Below are 26,716 nucleotides of genomic sequence, written 5' to 3'. Positions count from 1 at the left end.
TAGAGAGAGGGATTTCTGGTATTTAAGTAACTGCTAAACACAGAGAGAAGCTCTGACAGGCAAACAATACAGCTGGTCACCAACAGGGACTGTCCCTCTTTTGGACACAAAACTGCAGCCCTCTCCCCTCATCCATAAGGACCTAATTCTTGCTCTCAGCTGAAGCTGGAGTTCCCTAGGCCCCATCATCCATTCCTTCACACAGCTCTCTGATTCCTTAAGCCATGGACTTAAAGAGACACTGGGTAATTTGCTTTTTTGGAAAGGTGCCATTCACAGCCAAGCAACCACCTTTTCTAACTCATGTCCTCATTTTCTAGGGTAACAAAGGGCCTACAGGTTATATAACTGCAACTATCAGGATTATCAAGTCAGCTTTGTATACTTGGATCTTTTTTATGTTGACTTTCTCCAGTTTCACCTTCTTAGAAACAGAGGTGAGGCCTGGCTTGGCCTGGCCTAGTCTGACCGATGAGGGATTCCCTTAGTCCTCTCACAAAGCACCAGCATGTTGACTCTGCACAAACAACTTGCTGCCTTATTTATTGGCACTTATGGACTACTTGTCTTCCTACAGATATAAAAATGTAAGGCTGCCAACGTGCAGCCCCCAGTGGAGGAGTTGTAGTGCCACATCACAATTCTGGATTTGCGTGAAGTTGGTGGGCAGGGGAGTAAAAGAGGAGGCAAGTTTTTAAATGGTGGTTTTAAACAACAGCATGGGTTTAAATAAAGCTGTTTAATGTGGTATCGTAGTGCTTTAAATGTATGGTGTCAATGTGATCTTAAGTCAGAGTCACTTTCAAGATGATCTATGGCCTGGAAACCAAACATTATGAGGAACAGTTGAGGGAGTTGGGTATGTTTAGAGGAGACGAAGCGGAGATAGGACAGTCATTTTCAAATATCTAAGCTAAAGGGCTTTCACATGGAAGATGGAACAAGCTTGTTTTCTCCTGCTCCAAAGGCCAGAACCCGAACCAATGGTTTCAAGTTACAAGAAAGGAGATTCTGAATAAACATCAGGAAGAACTTCCTGGTAGTAGGAGCTGTTCAAGAGTGGAATGGTCTCCCTTGGGAGGTTGTGGACTCTCCTTCCTTGGAGATTTTTAAGCAGAGGTTGGGTGGCCACCTATCATAGAAGCTTTAGTGGAGATTCCTGCCTTGCAGGGGGTTGGACTAGATGACCCTGAGAGTGCCTTCCAACTCTACAATTCCATGATTCTATGAAATGCAAAGTGAACAAAATTTATCCCTATCCCTATCTGGCAGGAGGAAAGACAGCAAAACAAAAATGTTATGTTGTTTATTCAGATAAGCCAAACTATCCCAGGCTTTATTTTCTCACCTCGGGGTAACCTGGCTGTCCGTAATATCATGCCCATGTGATTTTACCACACACCAGGTGCAGAAGGTGTGATAAAATGGTTTGCTTCTCTGGCAGCTCTTAATTTTACAATCCACTCTCATTTTCAACCCAAACGCTTCCATCGCCACTAGCCACAGTGTTGATGGCAGAGATTGTGTCTGCAAGTCAAGAAAAATGGATGGGTCCCAAGTGACACCCTCTGCTTCTCCTCTTAACTAACGAGCTGCGATTGAGTCCCCAAACAATTTGTTCCGACAGGTCTTTTGCTCCTGACCAGTGTCTATAATAGATGTGTGCGAGATTGGCTTGAGCAGAGCAGGGAGGATATTATTCACATCCCTCATTTCCTCATGAAAAGGGTGCTGGGCAAATCGTACATGATGTTTTGTCAGGGATCTGGATTGGAGGAGCCACCATGAATCAGGCCTCTGACCTGGCGATCGTAGTGTATGCTTGTAGACATCTGCCAAGCTGTCACCAGCATCACACTGTCTCCTGGCCCTGATTTCAGTAGAAAGACATATGCAGATGGCTCTGTCATGTCACCATGGCTACTGAAGTGTAGGTGGGTTCAGGCATAACCTAAAGACCAGATTTCAGCTCAAAGGGATTTATTGTAGCAACAGGAACAAGACTGACAGGGCCCAGTATATATATCTTAAGACAGCTCAGGCGAGATACAAACTCCACCTGTGATAGGTTGCCTTAATGCTGCAATTAGGGAATCACAACACTGGCCTATCTCAGCAGGGATTGGTTGCCTGCCAGCTATTAACAATGTTATTGGAGGGTTTTAGACTCCTCTCTGTCTTTTGTTATGCAGATGGTTCCTGAGCTCCTAGGCCTGTATTGCATGGATACAGCCTAGCTTTGGTCTACAGTGCCTGGATACATAACAGCTTCTTAACTGCCCACCTTCCCTGTAGGCCCCAGTAAACAAAATATGATCCCTCACTCAGTTTTCACTATGCAATCATTTAATATGTAGAGTTGGAAAAGGTTCAGAAAAGGGCGAGCAAAATGATCAAGGAGATGGAGTGCCTCTCTGATGAGGAAAAGTTGCAGCGCTGGGGACTTTTTAGAGGAAAGACGTTAGAGGTGGCATGATAGAACTTTATAAAATTATGCATGGCATGGAGAAAGAGCAGAGATAAAATTCTTCCTCTGGAAACTGGAAGATTCAGGACAGATAAAAGGAAGAAATTCTACATGCAACGGAACACTCCCACAGGAGGCAGTGATGGCCACGAACTTGGATAGCTCTAGACAAATTCATGGAGAATAATTTTATCAGTCTTTATTAGCCAGAATGACTTGTACCTCCACTGTTGGAGGCAGCATGTCTCTGAATGCTGAGTGCTGGGAATCACAAGGGGGAAGAATGCTGTTGTGTTCAGGTCCTGCATGCAGGCTACTCACGGGTCTCTGATATTGCTGACACACACAATGTCTCTTTATGCATGGTGCATGAAAATAAAAAGAGCCAGAGGCCCAGCTATCCCAGCATCTTGTTCTCACAATGGCCAACCTCTGAGAAACCTGCAAGAGAACCTGAGTTGCAATAGCAACTCTCCCCTCTTATGCTTCCCAGTTATTGGTATTCAGAAGCAAGGGAGGGAGAAATCAAAATAGCTGTGTTGGATTAGGTATGTGCCATTTAGTCCAGCATCCACTTCTCACAGGGGCCAACAAGGTGCCTCAATGGAAGAAAGTGTGCAAGCAGGACCCAAGCACAACAGCACTCTCCCCTCCTGTAGCTTCCAGCAACTGGTATACAGAAACATTGCTGCCTCTAACATTTGAACATGCCCATTATGGGTAGTAGCAGCAATGCTCCTTCCATGGCTGTGTGTACAGTGGACACTCGGGTTGCGGACGTGATCTGTGCAGGATGCACGTTCGCAATCCGCAGCTGTGAGTCTGCGCACGGACGGGTTGCAATTCAGCGCTTCTGCGCATGTGCGACCGCTGAAACGTGGAAGTAACCTATTCTGGTACTTCCAGGTTTCGGCAGTCAATAACCCGAAAAAATGCAACCTGAAGCGTCTGTAACCCGAGGTATGACTGTATTCCTTGTACACCGTTTTGAAATCTGAAGAGTGCCAACCTGACTGTTTGACAAGAGTGATTTTTCTACCACTTCTTAAAGCCAGTTCTCAGTAGCTTCCTGTCTGTAGGTATCTCCTACTTCAGCTAACTTTCTGACTTCTCGGATGAAGCTGCTCTTGTCACAATTTGTGATTTTTCTGCTCCTGTCTCGTTGCCTCACTGTTTTGGCATTTCTTCAGCCTCGTTCATTAATTTCTCCAGGCTGGCGTTGTTGACACAAACTAGCCCCCAATCTAGCATCTTTGCCATAGACATGAATTGCTGTGATGACCCCAGCGCTCTCTGGGAAGGTCACATCTATGACTCTCCTCCCAGAGGGGAAACTTGTTAAATTTCTGCCAATGACTTCATCTTGCCTTTAGAAAATGGCAGGTCAGGAGATGGAATTGTGTGTTAAGAGCCACTGATAAACCTTCAGTCACTCTGTTGTGTCTTAAGTTCAAACACCCTTAGGGCACATGCCCTGAAACCACTTCATGTGGATCAGTTACTTCTTAATATCACTTAGCCACCCTGTTATGTTCCTGGGTACTTCTGCCGATTAACTCTTTAGCCCAGCTGAAAGTTTTGCTTTCTTGCCATTTGCTGAAAGTGGAATGAAAACCCCACTACTTCATTATCCAGGACTGATTATCTAGTTCTGAACTTTTAAGAAATCAACCTTTTAGTTTGGCAGCACCCATGGTTTGGAACTCCCTGCCTATTAACATCAGGCATGCACCTTTGCTGTACATTTTTCTGCACCTGCTAAAAACGTATTTGTTCTAACAATCCTGTCCAGACATGTAGAAGCTGATGTGTTTAAATCTAGTTTTAACTTAAACTGTTGGTTTTAATAGTATTTTGATTTTTTTAACATTCATGTTTTCAATTTTTTATGATCATTTTAATGTTTGTTTGCAAACCACATAGAGGTTCTACCTACAATCAAGTGGCACATATTTTGGAAGGGCTCAGAGGTTGAGCACGTGCTTTGCATGGAGAATTCCCAATGCAATTTTCCAGGTAAGGTTGGGAGTGTCCCCTGCCTGAAGCCCTGGGGTTGGTTTGGGGAGAGTCAGTGTAGACAATACTGGGGTAGATGGACCAACGTTTTGACTCGATATGAGGCATCACTTCCTATGTTTTTATTTCAATCAGCTCCTTATTCAGAACCATGAGGATTAGGACCTTAATTCTAGGGAAGGGCTGTACCTCAAGGACAGAACCATGTTCAATCTCCAAGTACAGCTGTTGGTAAAATAGAGCCAGATGAATCAGTTGTCTGAATCCAAGTCTAAAGCACCTTCATATGTACACAGGTGCTGTGCAGGAAATAAGCCAGAGCACTCTCCAAGGCTGGGCTCTTCTTTCTGGGAAACCACATTTCTCCCCTGAGCTCAAAATGCAAGACAGAGCCATGGGCAAAATGAGGGTATGGTCTTGCTTATAAGAGTGTTGTGGGTTCCTAATGAACTGTGAGAGTCTTTCTCCATGCACAGCTCTGCCCCCACCTTCTCGGCTATCTGCTTGTCACACCAAGCCGCAATGAAATCTAGAAACTAATTTTATGCCTAGAGATAAACAAACAGAACATCTAACCATGCTGGCATACAGACCATCAAGTTTAGTACACAAACGCTGCTTTTTATGTGTGCTCCATTAATAATAAAGTCGGCATTATCGCAATATTTTGCATTTACTCTTGTATAGATTTATTTCCCATCTGCTCCTCTCCAGAAATGAGTTTATTTTACATCAGCATGATAATGCCAGGGAAGGTTTGTTTTATGTATATCATTTCAGAACCCCAAAACATAGAACCAAGTACAGTGATAACAAATGCCGTTTGTTCTTTGTTAAGTCCTACCTACTAAAAAAATAAAAATCAAAATCTCATTCCATCTGTGTCTTCCCCAAAATGTTATTGTTGAATCCAACTAAGTTCTAGTTAGAGTAGACCCAGTGAAATTAATTACAGTGGAATCCAACTCCCTTCAGCCCCAGCCAACATAGCCAACAATCCAGGTTGATGGAAGTTGTTGGCAACATTTATTCACAGCACACATTTAAAGCATTATGATACCACTTGAGACAGCTGTGCCTTCTCCAAATAATTCTGGGAGCTATAGTTCATTAAGGGTGCTGAGAGTTGTTAGGAGACTCCCTTTTCCCCTCACAGAGCTACAATTTCTAGGGTAGTTTAACAATGTGTGAGGGAGAAAGGGGGTTTCCAAACAACTCAGCACTCTTAATGAACTACAGCTCCCAGAATTCCTTGGGGGAAGCCATGACAGTTTAAAGTGCCATCACTGCACTTTAAATGTATGGCATGAATGTGGCTGTCATCTAGCAACAACTGGAAAGGCACAGCATCCTGGTCCCAGCCACAGGGTGCTGAAAGTCTGGAAGCTGAGCTGCTATCCCATTTCCAGCTTAAACCAAAACTGTGCTGATCAGATGCTGTTAAATTGTCCATATCTGAAAGCACCCTCAGCATTTGCCCTGGCACTGACTGGCCCTGTGCTCTTGCTGCAGTGAAGCCCACGGTGCCTCCATGCCCAGAAGGCCCTGCCCATCAACCCACAAAGGATGCCAGCTTCTCTTGTGTCCTCCATAAGCTCCCAGAATCTGTTCCCCATCATTGCCTCTCTGCTTCAACCTTGACAGAAGGTCACATGCTTTGACCAGCTAAGCCAAGGGGTCTATTACTCAAACCAATGTGTCAAAGAGACTTAAACAAGCAACAGACCCTTACCGTCCACCCACCGCCATCCGTCGTCATGTCGCAGTAAACCTGGAAGCCTTCAGGGTAGTGAGTGGGGAAGACAGAAAAAACACCGTCCTCTTGTTGTCCGCTTGCATAGATGTCAAAGCAGTCCCGAGGCCGAGAGCCTGCAGTGAAGTGTGGGGCAGAAGTGAGTTGGGGGGAAGAGAAACAAGAGAGGTCTAATTAATAGACTAAATTACAACATCACTGTTTGAGCCCTTGGCTGTGGACTCTCGCCTATTCCAACTGGTTGCTGTCACTAAAAGAGACTTTGTTCTGTTTTCCTTCTAAGCTCTGGGCAAGTGGAGTTCTGGCAGAACTCTTGTTTCATAGAATCATAAAATTATAGAGTTGGAAGGGACCCAAACAGCCATCTAGTTCAACCCCCTGCAATACAGTTTCTCTCTCTCTGATTTTTAGGGGGTTGATTCGTGCAGAAACAAAGCAGTATGCTACATCTGGGACTGTGTGTTTTTTTGCTCAGAAGAATCATAGCTGTGTGGTAGAGCATCTGCTTTGCATGCAATTGTTCCCAGATTCAACCCCTGATGTCTCCAGATAGGGCTGGGAAAGACCCCCTGCCTGAAACAGTAGAGAGCTGCTGCCAGTCAGTGTGTAGAGACAATACTGAGCCACATGGATCAATGAGCTGACTCACTACAAAAAACGCAAAATGCAGTTCTATCTTACCACTGAGTGCTCACTTGTGCATTTGGGGCTGAATACCCACAATTCCCTGTGAAGAGGGACTGATTGCTAAACCAGTCTGGGAATTTTAGCTCTGTGAAAGCAGTTGGGGATCACCTAACAACTCTCAGCACCTTAACAAGCTACAGTTCCCAGGATTCTTTGGGGGAAGCTATGGCTGTTTAAGTGGCATGAAACTGCTTTAAATGTGAAGTGCAGATGGGGCCCAGGATACATATTTTACATTCTCTAACTTCTTATTTGTGGTTGGTGGAGTGTGAATAAATTACATTCATAATTGCCCCAAGAAGGAGAAGAGAAGGAAGCAGATCTCCTACCGTTGGAGCATCCTTTTGGCCGGGCACTCCGAGCTGGAGCCTTCTGGAGGTCAGCTTTGAGCCGAGGTCGGACCGCACTGCGGTCCTTCTGCAAGGTGTCCAGGATGTCGCTGACAGAGCTCACTAGTCTCGCCATGTTGGTCTGGCTCTCTGAGAGCAGCTGTGTGGAAAAAATCCAAACTCGTTATGACTCAGTTCAGGGGGTTTGCCAACACACCATCCGCAGGCACCAACCTGTCCACTACTAGCTTTAGGACAGCCTGCGAAAGGTCTCAACCAGGGCCAGCCCCAAGACATTATATTTTATATTTTCCTTTATTTCATAAAATTTGTACACCACTTGATTGTAAAAAAAACAACAAAAAACTTCTAAGAGGTTTATGAACGATAGAACAGTAAAATCAATAAAAAAAAAACTACAACCCTATTTTAAAACATGAAAAAGTTAAACTACTAAAATAGATTCAAATTACTTCAAGTATCTGGGTAGGCTTGTCTAAACAGGAATGTTTTTAGCAGGTGAAGGTGCCTTTTTGATCTCAATAGGCAGGGAGTTCCAAAGTGCAGGTGCTGCCACACTAAGTGATCAAGTTCTTACAAATGCAGAATAGGTATTATGTGGCACTTGCAGTAGTGCCAGTTTTGCTGCATGAGGCAAGCCAGACAATGGTACCATCACCACCCTGTCCATGCATCCTGACTAGGTGAGATCCCCTATGATCTTAGACACAACCTCTGAATAATGTCTTTTTTTGCTTGGTGCTTTTAAAAGCACTGCTCCAGAGTTCAATGGGACTTATGAATGCTTTCCTAGCTGCAAGCCTTACTGAGTTCAAAGGGATTTGCAGCCCAATCCTACTAAGCGAGGCTTTGCTCTGTTCTACAGCTCCCTCCTCTAAACTGTCCCTTTAACTTCCTGCCCCCATACTCAGGTACTTTCCTTCCCTCAGCGGCTGTTCCTTCCAGCCTCTGCAGTTCTATGATGCTCTGATTCTAATACTGATTTCCATTCTGCCCTATATTTGTTACACGCAGGACCATTTCGATTCTGCCACAGTTCATCTTCCACCCAAAACCACATTATTAATCTCAGTTGTCCGCTGAGGCAAAATTATATAACTTACATAACTTATGTAAATAAGATTCCTCTTCCATTATGGCACCCGATTCATTTCAGTCATTTATGAACTAAAAACAATAACAACAGTGAATACTGATTCCACTCACTGGATTGATTTCTCTTTGGGGCATGGTGGTGAATAAGCCAGCATCTGCAATTCCCAGCCCCATTTCCAGTTTTGCCAGAATCTTCCGACATCCCTAATGGCTCCTTCCTTCCTTCTCTCTCTCCCTCTCTCTCTCCCCGCCCCCCCAAACAGTCTGCCTTTATTAAATTTATATAAGAGAGTTAACATTCAAAAATTAAAGCACAAGATGCTTTTCATTTACGTTGAGAAGGGAAATGTGTCAAGGGAACTGCATTGCATCTTTGCTTTTTATGATATGGAAGAAATACAAATTTAATAACTAATGATTTCTCATCGCCCGTTGGTTTGTCTGGGAGCTAAAGTTGCTGAGCTAATAGGAAAGGTTGCAGATTTTTGCTCTGGCCATTTCTAAAATTAGACTAAGGCAGCCACAGTGACCGAAAGCAATCTTGTCATTTCTGTCAAAGTATCAATTGGGTTTTATTTTACTCTAACTCTTCTTCTTCTTCTTCTTCTTCTTCTTCTTCTTCTTCTTCTTCTTCTTCTTCTTCTTCTTTTGTATATAGCACTTTTGGGTATTAATGGTGGTTCATTACATTAGTCCCAATGCTAAGATTTTTTTAATGTAGTGTTTATTTTAGAGTTCAAAACCGTAAGTGGTTTAGGCCCCATAGGTATATCCCTACAGACTCTCCTGGGTGTTAAGATCAGCAGAGGAAAGACATTTTCGTAGTTTCACCTTCCTTAGAAGTTTAGGGTAGTGGCAGGCCTGGAAGAGGACATTCCATTGTGGAAGTCCTTAAGTTGTGAAGTTTCCTCTCTACAGAAGTGGCTCTGGCTTCTTCACTATGCAGCTTCTGGCAAATGCTGAAGTCGCACCTCTTTACCCTGACCTATTCCTGAGACTGTAATCGGTTTTTAATCATTTTTAATTCTAAATTGTTGTAACTTGCCCTGGGACCCTGCTGGTAAAGGATGGGTAATACATTTAATGCTAATGCTAATAATAGTGTGCTGGGGTGTGTGTGTGGAATTTTTTAATATATACATATTGCATTGCTCATTATTGTTTTAGACAAGCCTACCCAGATACGTAGAATGTTTACATGTGTCTTAATACATTTTTAGCTTAGTTCTGTTTTTAATTATTATGTGAATGTTTACAGCAGTTTAAACTGCTTTTAATGTTTTATTCTTTTTGTAAAGTATTCTGAAGGTGGTTTTTTTTAAATAAAACAATGCCATGGTAAATGAATCATATGGGGAAGAAAACATTATCATTATCATTATTGTTATTCCTATGTTAATATCCCAACTTTCCTTCAAGAAGCTCAAGGTAGCATATACAGTTCCTCCCTTTTCCTATTTTATCCTCACAACAACTCTGTGAGGTAGGTTAAGCTGAAATACAGTAATTGGCCCAAGGTCATCCACTGAGCTTCTTGGCTGACTGGGGATTTGAACCCTGGTCCCTCCCAGGTCCTAGCCCAACACTACAGCATACTGGTTCTCAATATCATGAGTATGCAACATAATAGTCTGAAATAATTCCCCCCCCCTCCTTTCACAGTGGACCTAGTAATGTATATGGTAACATTTTAAACAAATGCTATCTGGGCCCCCATTGTGGAAGCTTTATCTTATTGAGCTGCAAATTGATTGCATTTCTCTGCCAAAACATCGAGAGTTTTATGTTGCATTCTGCTGTGTTTGTTGATGCTTTTAATGATCATGTATTTTATTCCCTTTGCCCTGTAGACTTGCCCAGGGAACACTGTTGATGGGCAGCTATGTAAATCTTGTCATAAAACAACAAAAATGCAGTTGAAAATTGGGCTGCTATAGGTGATCAACTCTTCAAAGCTGACTTCAGCTGCAGTGCATGGGGTGGCAGGCTGTGCTCTGCGTAATGGCTTATTGCTTGTACACATGCATTTGTGTTTGCACATATGCTAGAGGCAAGGAGCATTTGCCCATTAATCTTCCTTAAGGGTGGGGAGCTTTTTCTGACTGGTGATTCAGATCTCTATTACCCGCAACCCTGGAGAGCCTAGCTGCTATCAGGTGATACTGAGCTTTGATGCCCCAACTGCCAGGACTTCAAAGCATGGTGAGGAACTGTTTGAAAGCCCTTTTGCAAACAGCCTCACACTACTATTCAAACTTCTGAAAATCAGGGGTCTAAAGAGCTGTTTGCAAATGGCTTTCAAACAGCCCTACACTGTGCTTTGACTATATGAGCCTTCTCCTAGCAGGGGAACAGGTAAACTGAGCAGAACTGAAACTTCTGCTCACCAGGTTCAGTCCTTGTAGATGCAGGGGTCTCCTTTGCCAAGGGAATATAATATTGAAGCAGACCCCAGCAGGATTGAACCTAATTCTCCCACCCATCAGTGATGTCAGAGGGTTGACAGGTGGGCCATGGATTGGGAGAAATGACTTTGTGGGCCAACTTGAACTCCCAGGCAGGGAGGCTAGAGGCTTCCCACCCTAGCAGTACTTGAAGATATGACTTCTGGAGACCTAGGGGAGGCCGCTGAGCTCCACATAAGGACAACTGTAGCAACTCAAACGAAAAAATGTTAACAAGGCATGCCCAAAACACCAAAGCCAGGCCCAGAAAATAAAAGTAATGGACATATCATGGCATGGACTAAGAACCTAGAAGCTGAGATATCAGAGGAGTAATCAGACTTGCTTTGTTGTTCTTCCCATGTAGGACACTTTGCCTGGGATCCTGCGTTGTCTGAGGAAACTACTGCTGTCTTCATACTCTGATGACTGGACCTTGTAGTGACCAGGGATTTCCCTCCAACCAGGTCATCACTATTCTGACCTTCACCCGCTAGGAGCCAGAAACTGTGGCATGAGACTTATGTCCTTTACATTAGCTGCAGGTTTGCTTTCCATGGTGCTGAAATCATTCCACTGTGGTTTTGCATACCGGCAGAACTATCCAAGGTCCTAAACCTTCCCTACACCAGAAAAGCACCAGCAAATCGCCTTACCCCTGTGCCCTCCTGACCAAGTTGTTGCTTTCCTGGGATGACTAATCACTGGTAAACAAGAACAGCACATGGAAAATATTAAATAACAATTAACACTTAGATGCACTCAGGGAACCTTTTCGTCTTGGGGGGTCAGAGGTTTATCTGCCACTGGCCCCTATGGGCCAAGTTTAACAGACGGGCAGGGCAGCCTACCTGTCAGTCATCATCAAGGAATGAACCAGCAAAGCAGTACCCAGCAGGATCGTACACTTTATTCATAAGCTGATGAGCAGAAAGTTAGGTTCTGCTGGCTGTGGGGGTCAGCTGATGGGCAGTTGGATGTGCTTAGGGGGGAAATGGCCTTGCAGACCCCTTGCAGAGCCAAGATTGGCCCACTGGCCACAGATTCCCTAGCCATGGACTAAGGTGGTGCCATTTCATTGTTAGTGTGCTGCCAAAGCTTCCTGTGGCTGTAGGGGGGGTATGTGTATTGCATGGGGGCTCACAATACTCACAACAGCATTAAAAACAACATTGCAATCGCTATACATAGTATCAAATCCAGTAGCATATAATTAAAGCAAACAATAACTAATTCATCAAAGTAATTGAAACAATTCAGTGAGGCTTGCTGAACTCTTGAGTTCAAAAAATAAGGATCCCTTGGCAGAAGTGATGGGTGGTTTTTAAAAGCAGATTTTCCAACATCACAATTTTCCATTAAACACCCTACATGGGGGTGGAGGGGGGGTGGGGGTGAAAATGCAAACAGCTTTTCTCCTTGCTCGCACCTTTTATCAGACTTCTCCATAAGAGTCAGCAGTTCTTATCTAATATACAGTGATGATTCATTGAGGAATTGCCTTACTTCAGCAAGAAACAGGTGCAAAACCAGGAGGGTTTATAAAGGTTTTTACAAGGATGTGATGATGATGTCTTACCTAACTGAAGATGCAGGCGAAGAGGAGGATTTAGAACTACAGGGAACTGGTTCACACTGAATCAGGCCATTGGTCTATCAAACTCAGTACTGTCCACACTGACTAGCAGTGGCTCTCCAGGGCTTCTGGCAGAGAGTCTCTCCCTGACCTACCTGGCAATACCATTGGGGATTGAAACTGGGGCCTTCTGCATGCAACGCAGGTGCTCTGTCACTGCGCCTTCACTCCTAAGAATATAGGAAGCTCAATATTGTCCACACTAACTGCAGTGGCTCTCCAGGATTCCAGACAGGTGTCCTTCTGGACCTACCTGGAGATGTTGGGGACTGAAGGGACCTCTTGCGTGCAAAGCATGTGCTTTTCCTGAACATAAGACGAGCCCTGCAGGATCAGGCCAATGACCCACCTAGTCCAGCATCCTGTTCTTCCTCAGTGGCCAACCAGATACCAACTATAGGAAACCTAAACACAAAAGCACCCTTCCTTCCTTCCTTCCTTCCTTCCTTCCTTCCTTCCTTCCTTCCTTCCTTCCTGCAGTTTCCAGCAATTAGTATTCAGAAGCATTAATGGCTTCCAAATATGGAGGTAGATCACAGACACGTTCAGAGGCATCCCTGTCGCTCTAGCCCAGTCTCAAGGTTTATGGGGCTGAACCCCTTCCCCCTGCCCAGACAATTAAACCTCACTTGAATGCAGAGTTGAAATGGTCAGCCATTTTGTTTCCAGGTGATGCACTTTCCCTTTCACTACAGGGATGTAATGGCTGTTCTTTCCACCACCCCCTCTAACCTTGCCTTAGGCATCAGCACTGAATTTGCAGAAGCCTCCTTTGATGACTTCAATCAAAATGCAACAGAGTTCACTGAGGTAAGCCAACATCCTCAGGGCTCACCAGCATTTAGCTACCTGTCTGGCAAATGAGCTCTCAAACGCTACGTGCAAAACATGCACAGACTCCCCTCCCCTGCCTTCTGTAACCTTTCCAGTTTTCCTCCTATGGAAAGCTGTGGCTGCAACTTTCCTCCTCCTCCTAATTAATTAATTAGATTTTTATACCAACCTCTATCCATAGATCTCAGGGCAGTTCTGTGGCATCCCAGACCAGTGTTGCGGTTGTAAATTTGGAAGTGCATAAACTCATTGTGAGAGCCCCTATACAGCCATATCAGCAAGGAAAGTCTATCAGGGGCAAAGGGGCACATTCCCTTTGGGGCAACCTTCTGGGGGCCACATGCCTGTGGTGGGTGGGGTCAGAGCCAAAAGTGGGCTGAGCAATTTGGCTGGTAGCTTAGTTTCTACCCTAACAATTATCTTCTATATGTTTTTGGCTTTTTGTATTTAACCGGTGGTGTTTTAACTTGTATAAGCTGCCTTGAGTCTTGGTCTCGGAAAAAGGTGGGATATAAGTAAATATTGTTGCATGCCACCCCAATCTCTGAGCGGTGCGAGATTCCAGGGGTTCCAGGCACTTACCCAGGGTCCGGTGTCCTCGGAATGAGGGACAGCAGAGACGGTGGTGTCACAGAATCACAGAATCGTAGAGTTGGAAGGGACCACGAGGATCATCTAGTCCCACCACCTGTAATTCAGGAATCTTTTTGCCCAAACATGGGACTCGAACCCACAACCCTGAGATTAAGAGTCTTATGCTCTACCAACTGAGCTATCTCAGGTTGACAATGTGTTATATGGTTTATTTACATCTATATACTGTACAACCTGAGCCTGTGTTGGAGGGGCTCACAGGATTCACCCGCCCCCAATTCGGTCTTGCTTCTCCCATGGCCTCAGCACTGGATTCCAGCAGAGATCAGGCCTAGCTCTTTCTCTCATCTGCCCAGCCTGCCTTCAGCTTCTAGCTTCTAGCTCACACAACTCTGGCCTTTGTCTTTCTAACTGCCAGACAGTTTCTAACTACCCTGCCCATTTGTCTTCTGGCACAGAGCCACCAAGAGTCACCAAGAAACTTGCCTGGCTACTCCAGCAATTGAATCCTTATTGTATCCAGGAATTAGAAGAGACTGTATACAGGTACACAGCCTACCTCCCCAATTCACAACACTATAATAAATGCAACCACCACCACAACAACACATCCTTATCTATCCTCCATCCAGACAAGTAGGAGTCTTGAGCAAAGTTCACGGACACATCCCAGGCAGGCAGAAACCCTCAAGAAGGATGCAAAGCAGGACTGGTAAGGGCTGCAATCCTGGAAAAAGTTCTGAGAGCTAGGCAGTTAGCTAGAGAGCTATAGGGCAGCATCCAGCCCCCAATCCTGAGGGTCCCCATCCTAGTCACAGCTCTGAGAAGAGTTCAGAAATTCAGACCACTGTGTGATTCATTACAGCCAGTGTGATACAGTGGCCAGAGTGTCCTACTAGGACCTGGGAAACCAGGGTTCAAATTTGCATTCCCCCATGAAGCTTGCTGGGTGACTTTGGGCAAGTCCCCTGCCTCTCAGTTTAAAATATCCCATAGGGTTGTCATGAGGCTGAGAACTATGTAAGTCAACTTGAGCTCCTTGGAGAAAAAGGTGGGATACAATAAAGAGATTATAAGTAAATGCTTATACATGCATGTATCAAAAAGGAGCAGCACACAGAATGAACAAGTCCTTTGCATCGGGAGTAAGCGCCATTGAACTCAGCGGCTGGTTCCATGGGGACTGGCAGGGAGCCCAACAGTAGGTGGTTCCTGTGCCAATGACAGGTAGAGCCACACCCTGATTGGTTGTATGCATGAAGATGGTCAGGTAGGGGGTGGCTAAGGGCAGACTAAGGTTGGTGGGGCAGCAACCTCTATATGACCTAATCTCCACCACTTGCAACCACGACTGTTTTTATAGAGGCTATGGAATGCTTCCTCTTGCCTTCTTCCATTCTTTCTGTAAGAAAAACACACTTCCTGAAAACCTGTTAAGAGAGTTAGCGTCCTGTAAACCAGGGAGCCTGGGTAAGTAATGGTGTATATTCAGGGGGAGATAGAAAATGTTTTGACATCTGTTTCTAAAATAATAATTAAAAAACCAAAAGTTTGTGCTGCACCTAACTGCAACAGAACTTAACATTTTCCATATAATTTGATTTTGGTTTTTTACATGGATGGAAGTGACTTAAAAATATTTTAAAACCCTCCAATCCAGAGGACAGTCTGCAGTTCATGAAAATCTCTGGTCAGCTACTATTTTATTTATTTAAACTGAAATGATGTTTTTTTAAAAGAGACTCCACATTTTTAATTGATTGAGAGCCAAGGGGTCAGCAGCAATGGAACACAGGAAGCTGCCTTATCCTGAGTCAGGCCGTTGGTTCTTCCAATTCAGTACTGTCAACACTGGCTGACAGTGATTCTCCAGGGTTTCAAGCAGGAGTTCTTCCAAAAACTAACCTTTCCCCTGAAATTAAAGATGCTAGACCTCTGACTATGACCCTTCAAATGGCTTTAACTTGTTCCTGGGACACAAGCCAAAAGTTATTGGGGATGGGGGGGGCACACTGCAGTTCTGCTAGCTGCCTGTCCATAACATATGAAAATCATCTCAATCTATATCGGTCCCTAACTTATTCTTTGCATGACTTGTGTATTTACGGGGCAAGTGTTCACAGGAACTAGCCTCTTGCCCCTCCACTCCCATCCATCACCTGTATGAGACGGCCTTGCTCATTCTGCAGAGCGTTCAGCTCCTGCCCCATGGTGCTGTGCCCTTTCTTCAGACCGTCACAGTCTGCCCTCAGCTGGGTGGCATGGCTGAGAACTTTGGACACCTCATCCGACAGGCCCACCAGCAACGCCCTCTCCTGCCCCTTTGATGACTTTGTCTCGGCATCAAGATCTGTCACAGCCCTCAGGACAGATGACTGGAGGCCCTCCAGGCGGGTGAAACCGGTGCCCTGGTCCGGGCAATTGGGGTCGATGAATATGTTGACACGAGAGCCATCAGCTTTCTCGATGGTGACCAAGGCGTTGGCTTCATCGGGATTGGTGCTGATGATGGGTGGGGATTCCGTGACGGGCGTGTGGTAGTGGTTCATGAAGAGGATGGCGCCAGTGACAGTGACGGCGAGGAGAACCGCCACAGACAGGAGGACGGTGCAGAGGATATAACCGCAGCTCATTCTCTAGAAAACGGAAGCAGAGAGAAGGTTATGGCCACTTTGTGGGCCAACATAGCAATGGCAAGGGATGGGTAGGGATGGGAAGTGAGGGGAGAGAAAGTCAGTTCATGTCAGGGACCAGAAGCTGGGTTCCTCTTCATTTTATTTATTTTTTTCAACAATCTGTTGTTTTTAAATTATATGGCTACTAGCCACTGTGAATATGCTCTTCCTCCATGATTGGAAACCACAGGAGGGGAGAGGGTTCTTGTGGTCAGGTCCTACCGTTGGGCTTCCCATTCAAGCAACTGGTCAGCCACTGTTAGAAGAGGATGCTGTATTAGGTGGGCCATTGGTCTGATCCCGTGGGACTTTCGAATATTCTTACTCCATATCTTGTTCACTCTCTCACCATCCATTTACAGGATGCAGGGACAGCCACCAACTTCAATAGCTTTTGAAATAGGTTAGACAAATTTATGGAGGTTATCAACAGCTACCATTCATGATGGCTATGTTATCTCTCCTCTGTCAGAGGCAGTATGCTGGGAATCACAAGTGCAGTGAGTTGCTGCTGCACTTAGGACTTGCTTATGGGCTTCCCACACGGTTGGGCTCTGTGAGAAGAGGATGCTGGACTAGATGACCAGCAAGCTCTTCTTGTGTTCTTATATTACCATTTGATAGGGTTCTTTTTAATCTCAAATGGGTTCACAAAAAGAATAAAACAATGAAATTATGAGTTTGAAATAGTTAAAAACAACTGTTTAAAGCATTAAGAAAAATAATTAAGATGATAAGCTGGCAACCACATCGAAGCACATATCAATGTTCTCTGTGCCTAAGCAGAAATGTTTTTAGGAGGCACAGTGAAGACACCTGCCAAATATCAATTGGCAGGGAATTCCAAGGTGTTGGTGCTTCATGAGGTGATGGAGGCAAGGACTGTGAACCTGAAGGAAAAGCTGATGCAAGGCTAACTCCAGAGGCATTGCTACCAGATGAATCTGTGGGGCCAATACCCCCCCCCCAGCCAGAGGATCTGCCTTCCTCTGACTGTGACGACCCCACTGTGCAAAACCCTGGGAGATCTGAGCCCCCCTCAAATGACATCAGAGTCTCATCTCCCTCCCATTTAGGGTATGCTGCAGAGGTGTGGTAGTCTGTGGACACAGCAGGTCAAAAGCCCATTACTTTTTCTGCAGATGGGTCCCAGCAGGGTCCGTTGTCTCCAGCATCCTAGAACTGCCCCATCAGCATGAAAGGAAAGCTCCTTAGTCACTATGGAGACCAATCAGAGTGAAAGGAGGTAGGGCAGCCACTGAGGATGTTCTCCTAGGGTCCCTCTGGAGAAGATACACTGGAAGGACACCAAGGAGTTGTTGTTCTGTCTGCTCCAAAGCTAAGCCAGAGGCGTAGTTGGGGGGGGGGGCAGAGGAGTGGGGCACATCATGGGGGTGGCACTTACCGTAGGCTGGGGCCTGCAGCGGGCCCGAGCCACACATCTCTCTTGGGAGTGACACAGTGGCTCAGGCGCCTGCAGGCTCGGTGTTGCCCAAAACAGCAGCGCAGGGCTTGCGTCTGCCCATCGCCTACCCCTCAGCTGCCCTACAGCTGAGGCAGAGGCGGTGGGTAGGCTCTTTGGAGGCTCTGGACAGCGTGCCCTGCCCTGGCTCGCCCCACCGCTGGGTAGCTTGCTACACCACTGCTGACAGCACAAGGGGGCTTCCGTTTCAATAGAATGGGGTACAAGTTCTGTTATATATGCTCAAGGAGAACACAACCTAAGTCACTCCAAAAAAGGATGCTGGAGCATTCCAAATCATTTGACCATGTATGTGAACAGACAATAGTATATCTAGCTGAAGGGCAACACAGATAGATTGGCACTGAGTGTTGCGGTGCACCCTTAATTAGAATTATTGCATGATTATAAGTTTATTGTCTAATGGCTGTGACTGTCATGAAAGGACCCTGTGCCTCTGAACTGGCCACTACACCACTGGTTAGCTGCAATGCTCCCCTCCCCCCAAGCCCACTGATATCCCCCAGGATATCTCAACACACTGGGATTTCAGAAAGTTTCTCCTTTGCTTAAGCAATCCTTACTCCGTTGCCCAAGGGTCGTGTTGAAGGGCACTTTCAAAATAAGAATATAAGCACTTGCTGAGTGCCTTTCAAGGGTACAAAAAGTACTCGAGATATATAGCCTCAATAAACCTTCGTAACAGCCGATATGTCCCCGTACTGTAGTTGCCAATATGTGTGTGTGTGTGTGTGTGTGTGTGTGTGTTGAAGCTGGAGGAAAATAATAGCTTGTCTAAAGTAGGGTTGTCACCTTTGGTTGGGCAAAAGGACAGGTCGGGGGTGGTGGGAACAGGGGGGGGGGACAAAATTACTTTACCTGGTGCAGAAATGACTTCAAAGCAATCCATTACAATCCGCCGCCCCCCTACTCTCCACCAGAGCCTTGCAAAAACCCTGCCATGCTCTCTGACCCACCCTATTCACTCTGTCTGCAAAAAACTACTGCACTGGACCTGGCCCCTCTAAACCCACTCTCCGACCCACCCACAACCACCCCTGCTAGCACAAAACCTGAGACTCCACCATAGAAGGCCTGCGCACTGCAACTCCCCCCTCCCCCTGCAACCCATCCTCTGCCCGTGCAAAAAATCTCTCTCAAATTCCTCCTCTCAGCTCCATCCCACCCTCTGCCCATGTCCCTCTGGCTCTCACTCTCGCTACCCTCCTCATGGACCCACCCTTTCCTGCACAAACTCTTTGCTCAGTCTCTCGTTCTCCTCCTCCCACTGGACCAACCCTCTACCACGCAGTTGGAGGAGGAGGAGTCCAGACTGCTTGAAGTCCAAACAGGACAGGGGCCACTTTTCTCCAAAAAAAAGAAAAAAAGAATGATCATGCTTTTCTAGGGACAGGTGGCATTGCAACCCTAGAGTCATCTAGAGAGCTTGTGGCCAACAGCAGATTTCAAACAAGGGCCTTCTGGCTTGTGTTTGTAGCTGTTGTGATTGACCACCTCAGTTTGCATTGGAAAGAATATTTTGAACCAAGTACAGAAGCGGGAGGTAGGTTAGACTGAGAGACAGGGACTGTGACCCAAGGTTGCCCAGTGAGCTTCATGACTGATTTAAACCACTGTCTGACATTCACAGACCAACACTCTAACCACTATACCACACTGCTCCAGGTTAATTAAGGTTATTAATTATTTAATATACTTATTCCATAAATTTATACACCACTTGATTCTGTTTTCTTTTGATGTTTAAAAACACACGCACACTCAAATCAGTTATTCTTAGCATAAATGTGGTGCTGTATCCAATGTTTCTCCTACTCAGAGTAATAATGGGCATGACTATAGTAAATCCATTAATGTCAATAGGTCTACTCTGATGAGAACTTAGTTGGATGCATCTATTTCATATTATTATTATTATTATTATTATTATTATTATTATTATTATTATTTCCTGTAATTCACCTTCCCTATCCTAAGATACCTGGCTGATCATACAGAGCGGGGGTTGTTCTCTGAAGGTGAACAGATAAATGTTCACTCCTCGGAGACATCTTTCTACCAGGTAGTTAGTTAGACAGAAGGGCGCAGTTGATATACGGCTCACTTGGGTGCCTGCTCTATGAAATAATAACGACGGAGGGGTCACGGAACAGATGCGCTTCTGTGGTTGGATTCGTTTTTATTTAGTGCGACAATAAGCAGTCCCCGCTTCCAGCAGGGCCAAATGGCGAGACCTGGTTCCGGTCAGGAATTCCTTCCACCGTGACTCTGGAGTCACCCCAGCGCCTCGCCTACCGAAGAGGTTCACGGACCTCATGACTCTTTAATGAGTCTGGCGGTTTGCAGTGAGAAAACATCTCATTGCTGCATGAATCATGAATCTCTTTCGTTAATAAAAAAGCAAGGAGATGGGACACGGAGAGAGGGGAGGTGAAGGCAGGGGCAGTGTTTTTAGAGCAGGGAGTCTTATTTGGAAATGGCCCAGGGCACCAATTCCTTTTCAGAGCCACACTCTCCGAGGTGTGCGGTTGATTCTGCAAAGTTTGCAGCAATAGGATGCTGGTTGGGGATAACTCTGACCTTTGGGACCTTGTAATGTCTCATCACTAATAATAATGCCCCCCCCCCCAAAAAAAAACCCAGCCTGCCTGGAGCATTTTTGCACTTCTCCCCCTAAAGTTTCCATTTTCTTTTAATAATAAATGCTACAAATGAACAGACAGATCATGGTGAAAACTCACGCAGAATCCAAAAGATGAGAGTGGTTTCTGATGCCAGTCCCACTCAAGAGTAAACCTGCTGAAATTTATGGATCTAAATTAGCCATTTCTGATAACTCCAGTGGGTCTACTCTGAGCAGGACTAGCATTGGATGCAACCCATTATTTCCAGTGCAATTTCACATGTGCTTGTTCACAAGTCCATCATGTTTCTACAAAGATTTTTGTGGAAGATGGAGTTCGTGCAGAATGCTGCAGCATGACTGCTGACAGGAGTGAAGCTGTGTGAGCATATAACACTTGTACTCAGAGATCTGCACTGGTTGCCTATCTGCTACTAGGCCAAGTTCAATGTGTTTGCCTGTGAGATCTCGCCTTACCCAATATCTGCTTAATAATAATAATAATAATAATAATAATAATAATAATAATAATTTATTATTAACACCCTGCCCACTCTGGGCGGCTTCCAACCGAATATTAAAAACAATACAGCCTCAAACATTAAAAACGTTCCTAAACAGGGCCGCCTTCAGTTGTCTTTTAAAAGTAAAATAGTTGCTTATTGCCTTGACATCGGTGGAGGGCCTTCCACAGGGCAGGCACCACTACTGAGAAGGCTCTCTGCCTGGTTCCCTGTAACCTCACTTCTTGCAGCGAGGGAACCGCCAGAAGGCCCTTGGCACTGGACCTCAGTGTCTGGGCTGGATGATGGGGGTGGAGACACTCCTTCAGGTATACAGGACCGAGGCCGTTTAGGGCTTTAAAGGTCAGCACCAACACTTTGAATTGTGCTCGGAAACGTACTGGGAGCCAATGCAGATCTCTCAGGACCGGTGTTATGTGGTCCCGGTGGCCACTCCCAGTGATCAGTCTAGCTGCTGCATTCTGGATTACTTGTAGTTTCCGGGTCACCTTCAAAGGTAGCCCCACGTAGAGCGCATTGTCCAATTGTCCAAGCAGGAGATAACTAGAGCATGCACCACTCTGGCGAGACAGTCTGTGGGCAGATAGGGTCTCAGACTGCATACCAGATGGAGCTGGTAGACAGCTGCCCAGAAGTAACCTGCGCCTCCATGGACAGCTGTGAGTCCAAAATGACTCAGGCTGCGTACCTGGTCCTTCAGGGGCACAGTTATCCCATTCAGGATCAGGGAGTCCTTCACAGCAGCCCACCCCCTGTTCCCCAAGAACAGTACTTTTGTCTTGCCAGATTCAACCTCAATCCGTTAGTCGCCATCCATCCTCCAACCGCCTCCAGACACTCACACAGGACCTTCACAGCTTTCACTGGTTCTGATTTAAAAGAGAGGTAGAGCTGCGTATCATCCACATATTGATGAACACCCAGCCCAAACCCCCTGATGATCTCTCTCAGTGGCTTCATGTAGATATTAAAAAGCATGGGGGAGAGGATGGAACCCTGAGGCACCCCACAAGTGAGAGCCCAGGGGTCTGAACACTCATCCCCCACCACCACTTTCTGAACACGTCCCAGGAGAAAGGAGCAGAACCACTGTATAACAGTGCTCCCAGCCCCTCAAGACAGTCCAGAAGGATGTTATGGTCGATGGTCTCAAAAGCCACTGAGAGATGCAGCAGAACTAGGAAACATCTCTCACCTTTGTCCCTAGCCCACCAGAGATCATCGACCAGCACGACCAAGACAGTTTCAGTCCCATGGTGAGGTCTGAATCCCGACTGGAAGGGATCCAAATGGTCCGCATTCTCCAGGCGTGCTTGGAGTTGTTCAGCAACCACCCACTCAATCACCTTGCCCAAGAATGGAAGATTTGAGACTGGGCAATAGTTGGCCATATTGGCCAGATCTAAAGATGTTTTTTTAAGAAGCGGTTTAATGACCGCCTCTTTCAGCGGGAAGGCTCCCTCGCAGAGGAAAGCATTCAGCACCCCTCGGAGCCCATTGCCCAGCCCTTCCCGGCTTGCTTTTATCAGCCAGGATGGACAAGGATCAAGGAGACAAGTGGTTGGTTTCACTCGTCCAAGCAGCCTGTCCACATCCTTGGAGGTAACAGGTTGAAACTGATCCCATTTAGCAGGACTAGACAGAACTCCGGCACTCTCCTGCCCCGGCCCTGCTCTCACGGTGGAGTCTACCTCCTTCCAAATCTGAGCGACTTTATCTGCAAAAAAACTTTGCAAAAGCATTGCAGGAGATCTTGGGGTCCCTACCAGGCCCCGATGACTGCTTTGTTTTGTAGACCTGGCAATGTTACAGGTGCCACATAATACCAGTTCTGCATTTGGAAGAAATTGATCCTTCAGTTTGACAGCACCTACACCTTGGAACTCCCTGCCTATTCACTTCAGGCAGATGCCTTCGTTGTACTTTTTAAAGCACCTGCTAAAAATGTTATTGTTTAGACATGCCTAACCAGACATGTAGAATGCTGGTCTATATTTTTATTTAATTTTAGTTTATTTCTAATTTTGTTTCTTAGAATGTTTTAAATAGTTGCTTTTAATTGTTTTTTTACCAATAATTTTATTGTTTTATTCTCTTTGAAAACCTGTGTGTGTGTGTGTGTGTGTGTGTGTGTAAGAAAAAAACAAGCAATGTATAAATTTATAGAATGAATAAATAAGTTAAACCAGTTTACAGTACTTGTGAGATTCTCTTAACCCATATATACCCATTCCACGAGGGCTACTAACCATGATTTATCAAAGAGGTATCAAAGGCTACTCGCCATGATGGCTGTGTTCTGCCTGCACAGTTGGAGGCAGCAGTGCTTCTGAATGCCAGTGCTTCTGAATGAGAGGGCTCATGCACTCAAATCCTGCTTGCAGGTTTCCCACAGGCATTAGCCATCAGGAGAACAGGATTCTGCACCAGATGGGCCCCCTTTGGCCTAATTCAGCAGGCTTTCTTCCATTCTTATGTTCTTATGTCCGCTGTGATCTGCAGAACTGGATCATGATATAACCCAGATTGAGCACCTCGGAGGGAGCCGGACCAGAGGTTTGTATCTGCAATGAGCTGATGCTTGAACACCAGTGTGCAATTTTGTAGTGGTTACTTTGGATGCCGGAGAAACAGAAAGAAGCTTAGCAGAGCAGGCTAGTGTACTAAAGCTTGCTGGACTCTGGGGGCCTGTCCTGATTTTGCCTTTGCTGGATGCTGCATCTATTTCTTCCACTTATTTTCAACCACTTATTACAAAGGCCTCCTAAGTCTCCAGTGCTGCGCTCCATGAGCACAATCCTCTTAAATCACACTCCTTTGTTCACTTGCTTCTTATGGAGACTCCTGATGATGCCTTGTCAAACTGTTGTGCTCTGGTGTAGAAATTTGGTGGTGGTGGGATGTTCTCTTGATGTTTTTCAGGGCTGATCTGCTATAATCTTCTTCTTTTTTGGGGGGTGGGGGCATGTGCAATACAATCCAGTTGCATCACCAACCCGTCCAGTAAAGCCAGCCCAAGAGGTGGGGAATCTCTTTAGGCCCGAGGGCCACATTCCCTCCTGGGCAGCCTTCCAGGGGCCATATGCCAGTGGTGGGCAGGGCCAGAGGAAAAGGTGGGCAGAGAAAGAAATGGAAAATTTACCTTTGTACAGTAGGCTGGCTTCTACATTCACAAAGCCCTCTCTATCCTCCATCCAGTCAACCATGTGGCATTATCAGAGTTTAAGGTCATATTCCAACCAATCAAAAAACACTCAAGCAGATCGAAAAGGAAGGCCAGTGAGGGGTGTGGCCTAGGGATAGTCCCAAGGCAGCCTACTTGGGGAGGCAGCATCCAGCCCCCAGGTCTCAGGTTCTGCATCTCAGCCTGAGGCCAAGATGGTGCCTCCCATTATTCCATACACAAAAGCTAAACAAATAGGCAGTTGAGTCGCCCTTTGGGACTCTAGCATACATGAGTTGAGGGCAACAGCAGGTTAGCTTAAAGGGTTACAGAGCAGGTCACACAGCACACTCTGCTGCCTGACCAACAGCAATGACAAGGCCGGCCCTTACATTCACTGCAGACTAGCCAAGTGCTGTTGAGGCTTTCTTTCTCTGTGTCGAATGTGGCTGAGGGATTGTCCTCTGAAGAGCCTTCCTTATTTGCCTCTAGGTCAGTTTCTGTTCACACAGCAATGGCTGGGGAGAGGGGTGTTAGTTTCTTTCAACTACATTTTACTTTTCAACTTTCTTTTCCTAGCAAAATCACCTTCTTCTGCTATAAAAATGAAAAGCAGAACGATAATGCAAGGAAACCAGGAGGCCCGTAACTTGTCCACCCCTCCCTGCATAACAAATCATTTCACAAATGCAACACCTTCTCTTTCTTTCAGGGCTTACCCAAAACACCCTCCCTCAAATCAGGCAAACTCAGGAGAAAGGAGACCTGTGAGCTGTACTGCTTACGTTGGCTTAAGTGGATATTGATTGATTTTACTTTTTAATCTTATATGAAGCTCCTGAGAGAGTGTTTTTTGGGCTGAGTATGAAAGAAGCAGGTATGAGTAATATATAAATGAAAGGCAAACAAATATAAGGGGTTTTGGAGAGGGAGGTTTATAGAGGGTTGTATCCAACAATAGTCCTATTAAGCACAGACCCATTGAAATGAATGGGCATTATTTTTAACAGGTCAACTCTGAGTAGAACTTATTTGAATACAACCCATATCTTATCATGGTCTTCCTTTAGCACCATTATGCCTTATGGAAATATACTGAACTTGTCCCATACGATTAGCCAATATAGTGTCCTATAGGTGCTTTGGACTACAATTCCCATCATCCCTTGCCATGCTATCGGGGATGATGGGAGCTGTAAGTCACATCCACACCATACATTTAAAGCACATGGATTCCCCCAAAGAATCCTGGGAATTGTAGTTTAAGGGGTCTGGGAACTGTAGAACTGTGAGGTGGTAAACTACAGTTCCCAGGTTCTTTGGAGGAAACCACAGAACTTCAATATGCATTCAATATATGCCATCAATGTGACCACAGTCAACATATACCCCACTGGTGAGGGGTATCAGAGAATCCTGATGAAACAAAAAATGTGTCCAGGAACTGCCAATGCTCACTTATTCACCCTGTGTCCAGACCAGAATTCAGTCCAGTGAATTCACCATTGGCTATTGCTGCTGCTTTCAGTCTCCAAATGATATGTAACTATGTTTTTCTGCAGGTGCATTGCATTTCCTTTGTATTGAGGGAGTGGAACAGTGTAATGACATGTGTCCCTTACATGGTTAATTACATAAGTTACATAAGTTGCAGCTTAGGCCCAGGCTTTCTGAAGGACACTGTCCTCCCATATGAACCAGCCCTGGCTCTGAGATATTTTGGGGCAGTGGTGTAGCGTGGGTTGTCAGCACCCGGGGCAAGGCAAGTAATTTGCGCCCCCTAACCCTGGATTTGCGCCCCCTAACCCTATCCCTAACCCTAACCCCCAGATGTTGCGCCCGGTGTGGCCGGCCCCCCCTGCACCCCCACGCTACGCCACTGTTTTGGGGAGGCCCTTCTCTCCGTCCTGCCACCCTCACAGGTAGGCTTGGTGCGGACACGGGAGAAGGCCTTCTTGGTGGCTGCCCCAAGCTTTAGAACTCCCTCCCTGGAGAAGCTAGACTGGCTCTCTCCTTTATGCCCTTCTGCCAGCAGGTGAAGACTGTTTTATTCCAACAAGTATTTTGGGGGCTGACTGTTTTTTGTGCTTTTAATGGTGCTGTGCCGTTCTTATTATCTGTATTTCTAGATTTGGTTGTTGGCTTTTTAAATGTTTTAATTCTATTAGAATATAAGCACTTTTTAGCAATTAACTTTTATACATTTTGAGCTTTTTGTATTTTATCTGTGTTGTTTTAAATTGTATAAACTGCCTTGAGTCCCAGTCTGTGAAAAGGTGGAATATTGATGATGATGGTAACGTGAGCTCGCCACTGTGGACAATGGGACAAATAACATAGTTCTGGGCAGAGGGTGAACTGCTGTAGAACAG

The 26,716-nt window shown here is 45.6% G+C and overlaps 1 protein-coding gene across 3 annotated transcripts in view; it reads right to left on the bottom strand.

Moving 5' to 3' along the window:
- FIBCD1 (fibrinogen C domain containing 1) overlaps positions 1-26,716 on the bottom strand; it is a 69,681-nt gene that overhangs the window by 19,515 nt on the left and 23,450 nt on the right. For 2 of the 3 annotated variants that reach the window (XM_079961383.1, XM_079961382.1), the window contains 3 exons: positions 16,036-16,512; positions 7,253-7,412; positions 6,216-6,352 (listed from right to left, as the gene is read on the bottom strand). In XM_079961383.1, the coding sequence (XP_079817509.1) occupies positions 6,216-6,352; positions 7,253-7,412; positions 16,036-16,512 (774 nt within the window). Of the gene's footprint in view, positions 1-6,215; positions 6,353-7,252; positions 7,413-16,035; positions 16,513-18,892; positions 19,021-26,716 lie in introns of those variants that run through there. The other variant, XM_079961384.1, reaches the window with a different exon arrangement.

The sequence above is a fragment of the Podarcis cretensis genome, assembly GCF_951804945.1.
Source record: "Podarcis cretensis genome assembly, chromosome: Z".
In the NCBI taxonomy this organism is placed as follows: domain Eukaryota; kingdom Metazoa; phylum Chordata; class Lepidosauria; order Squamata; family Lacertidae; genus Podarcis; species Podarcis cretensis.
This window is presented reverse-complemented; position numbering and strand designations above follow the sequence as displayed.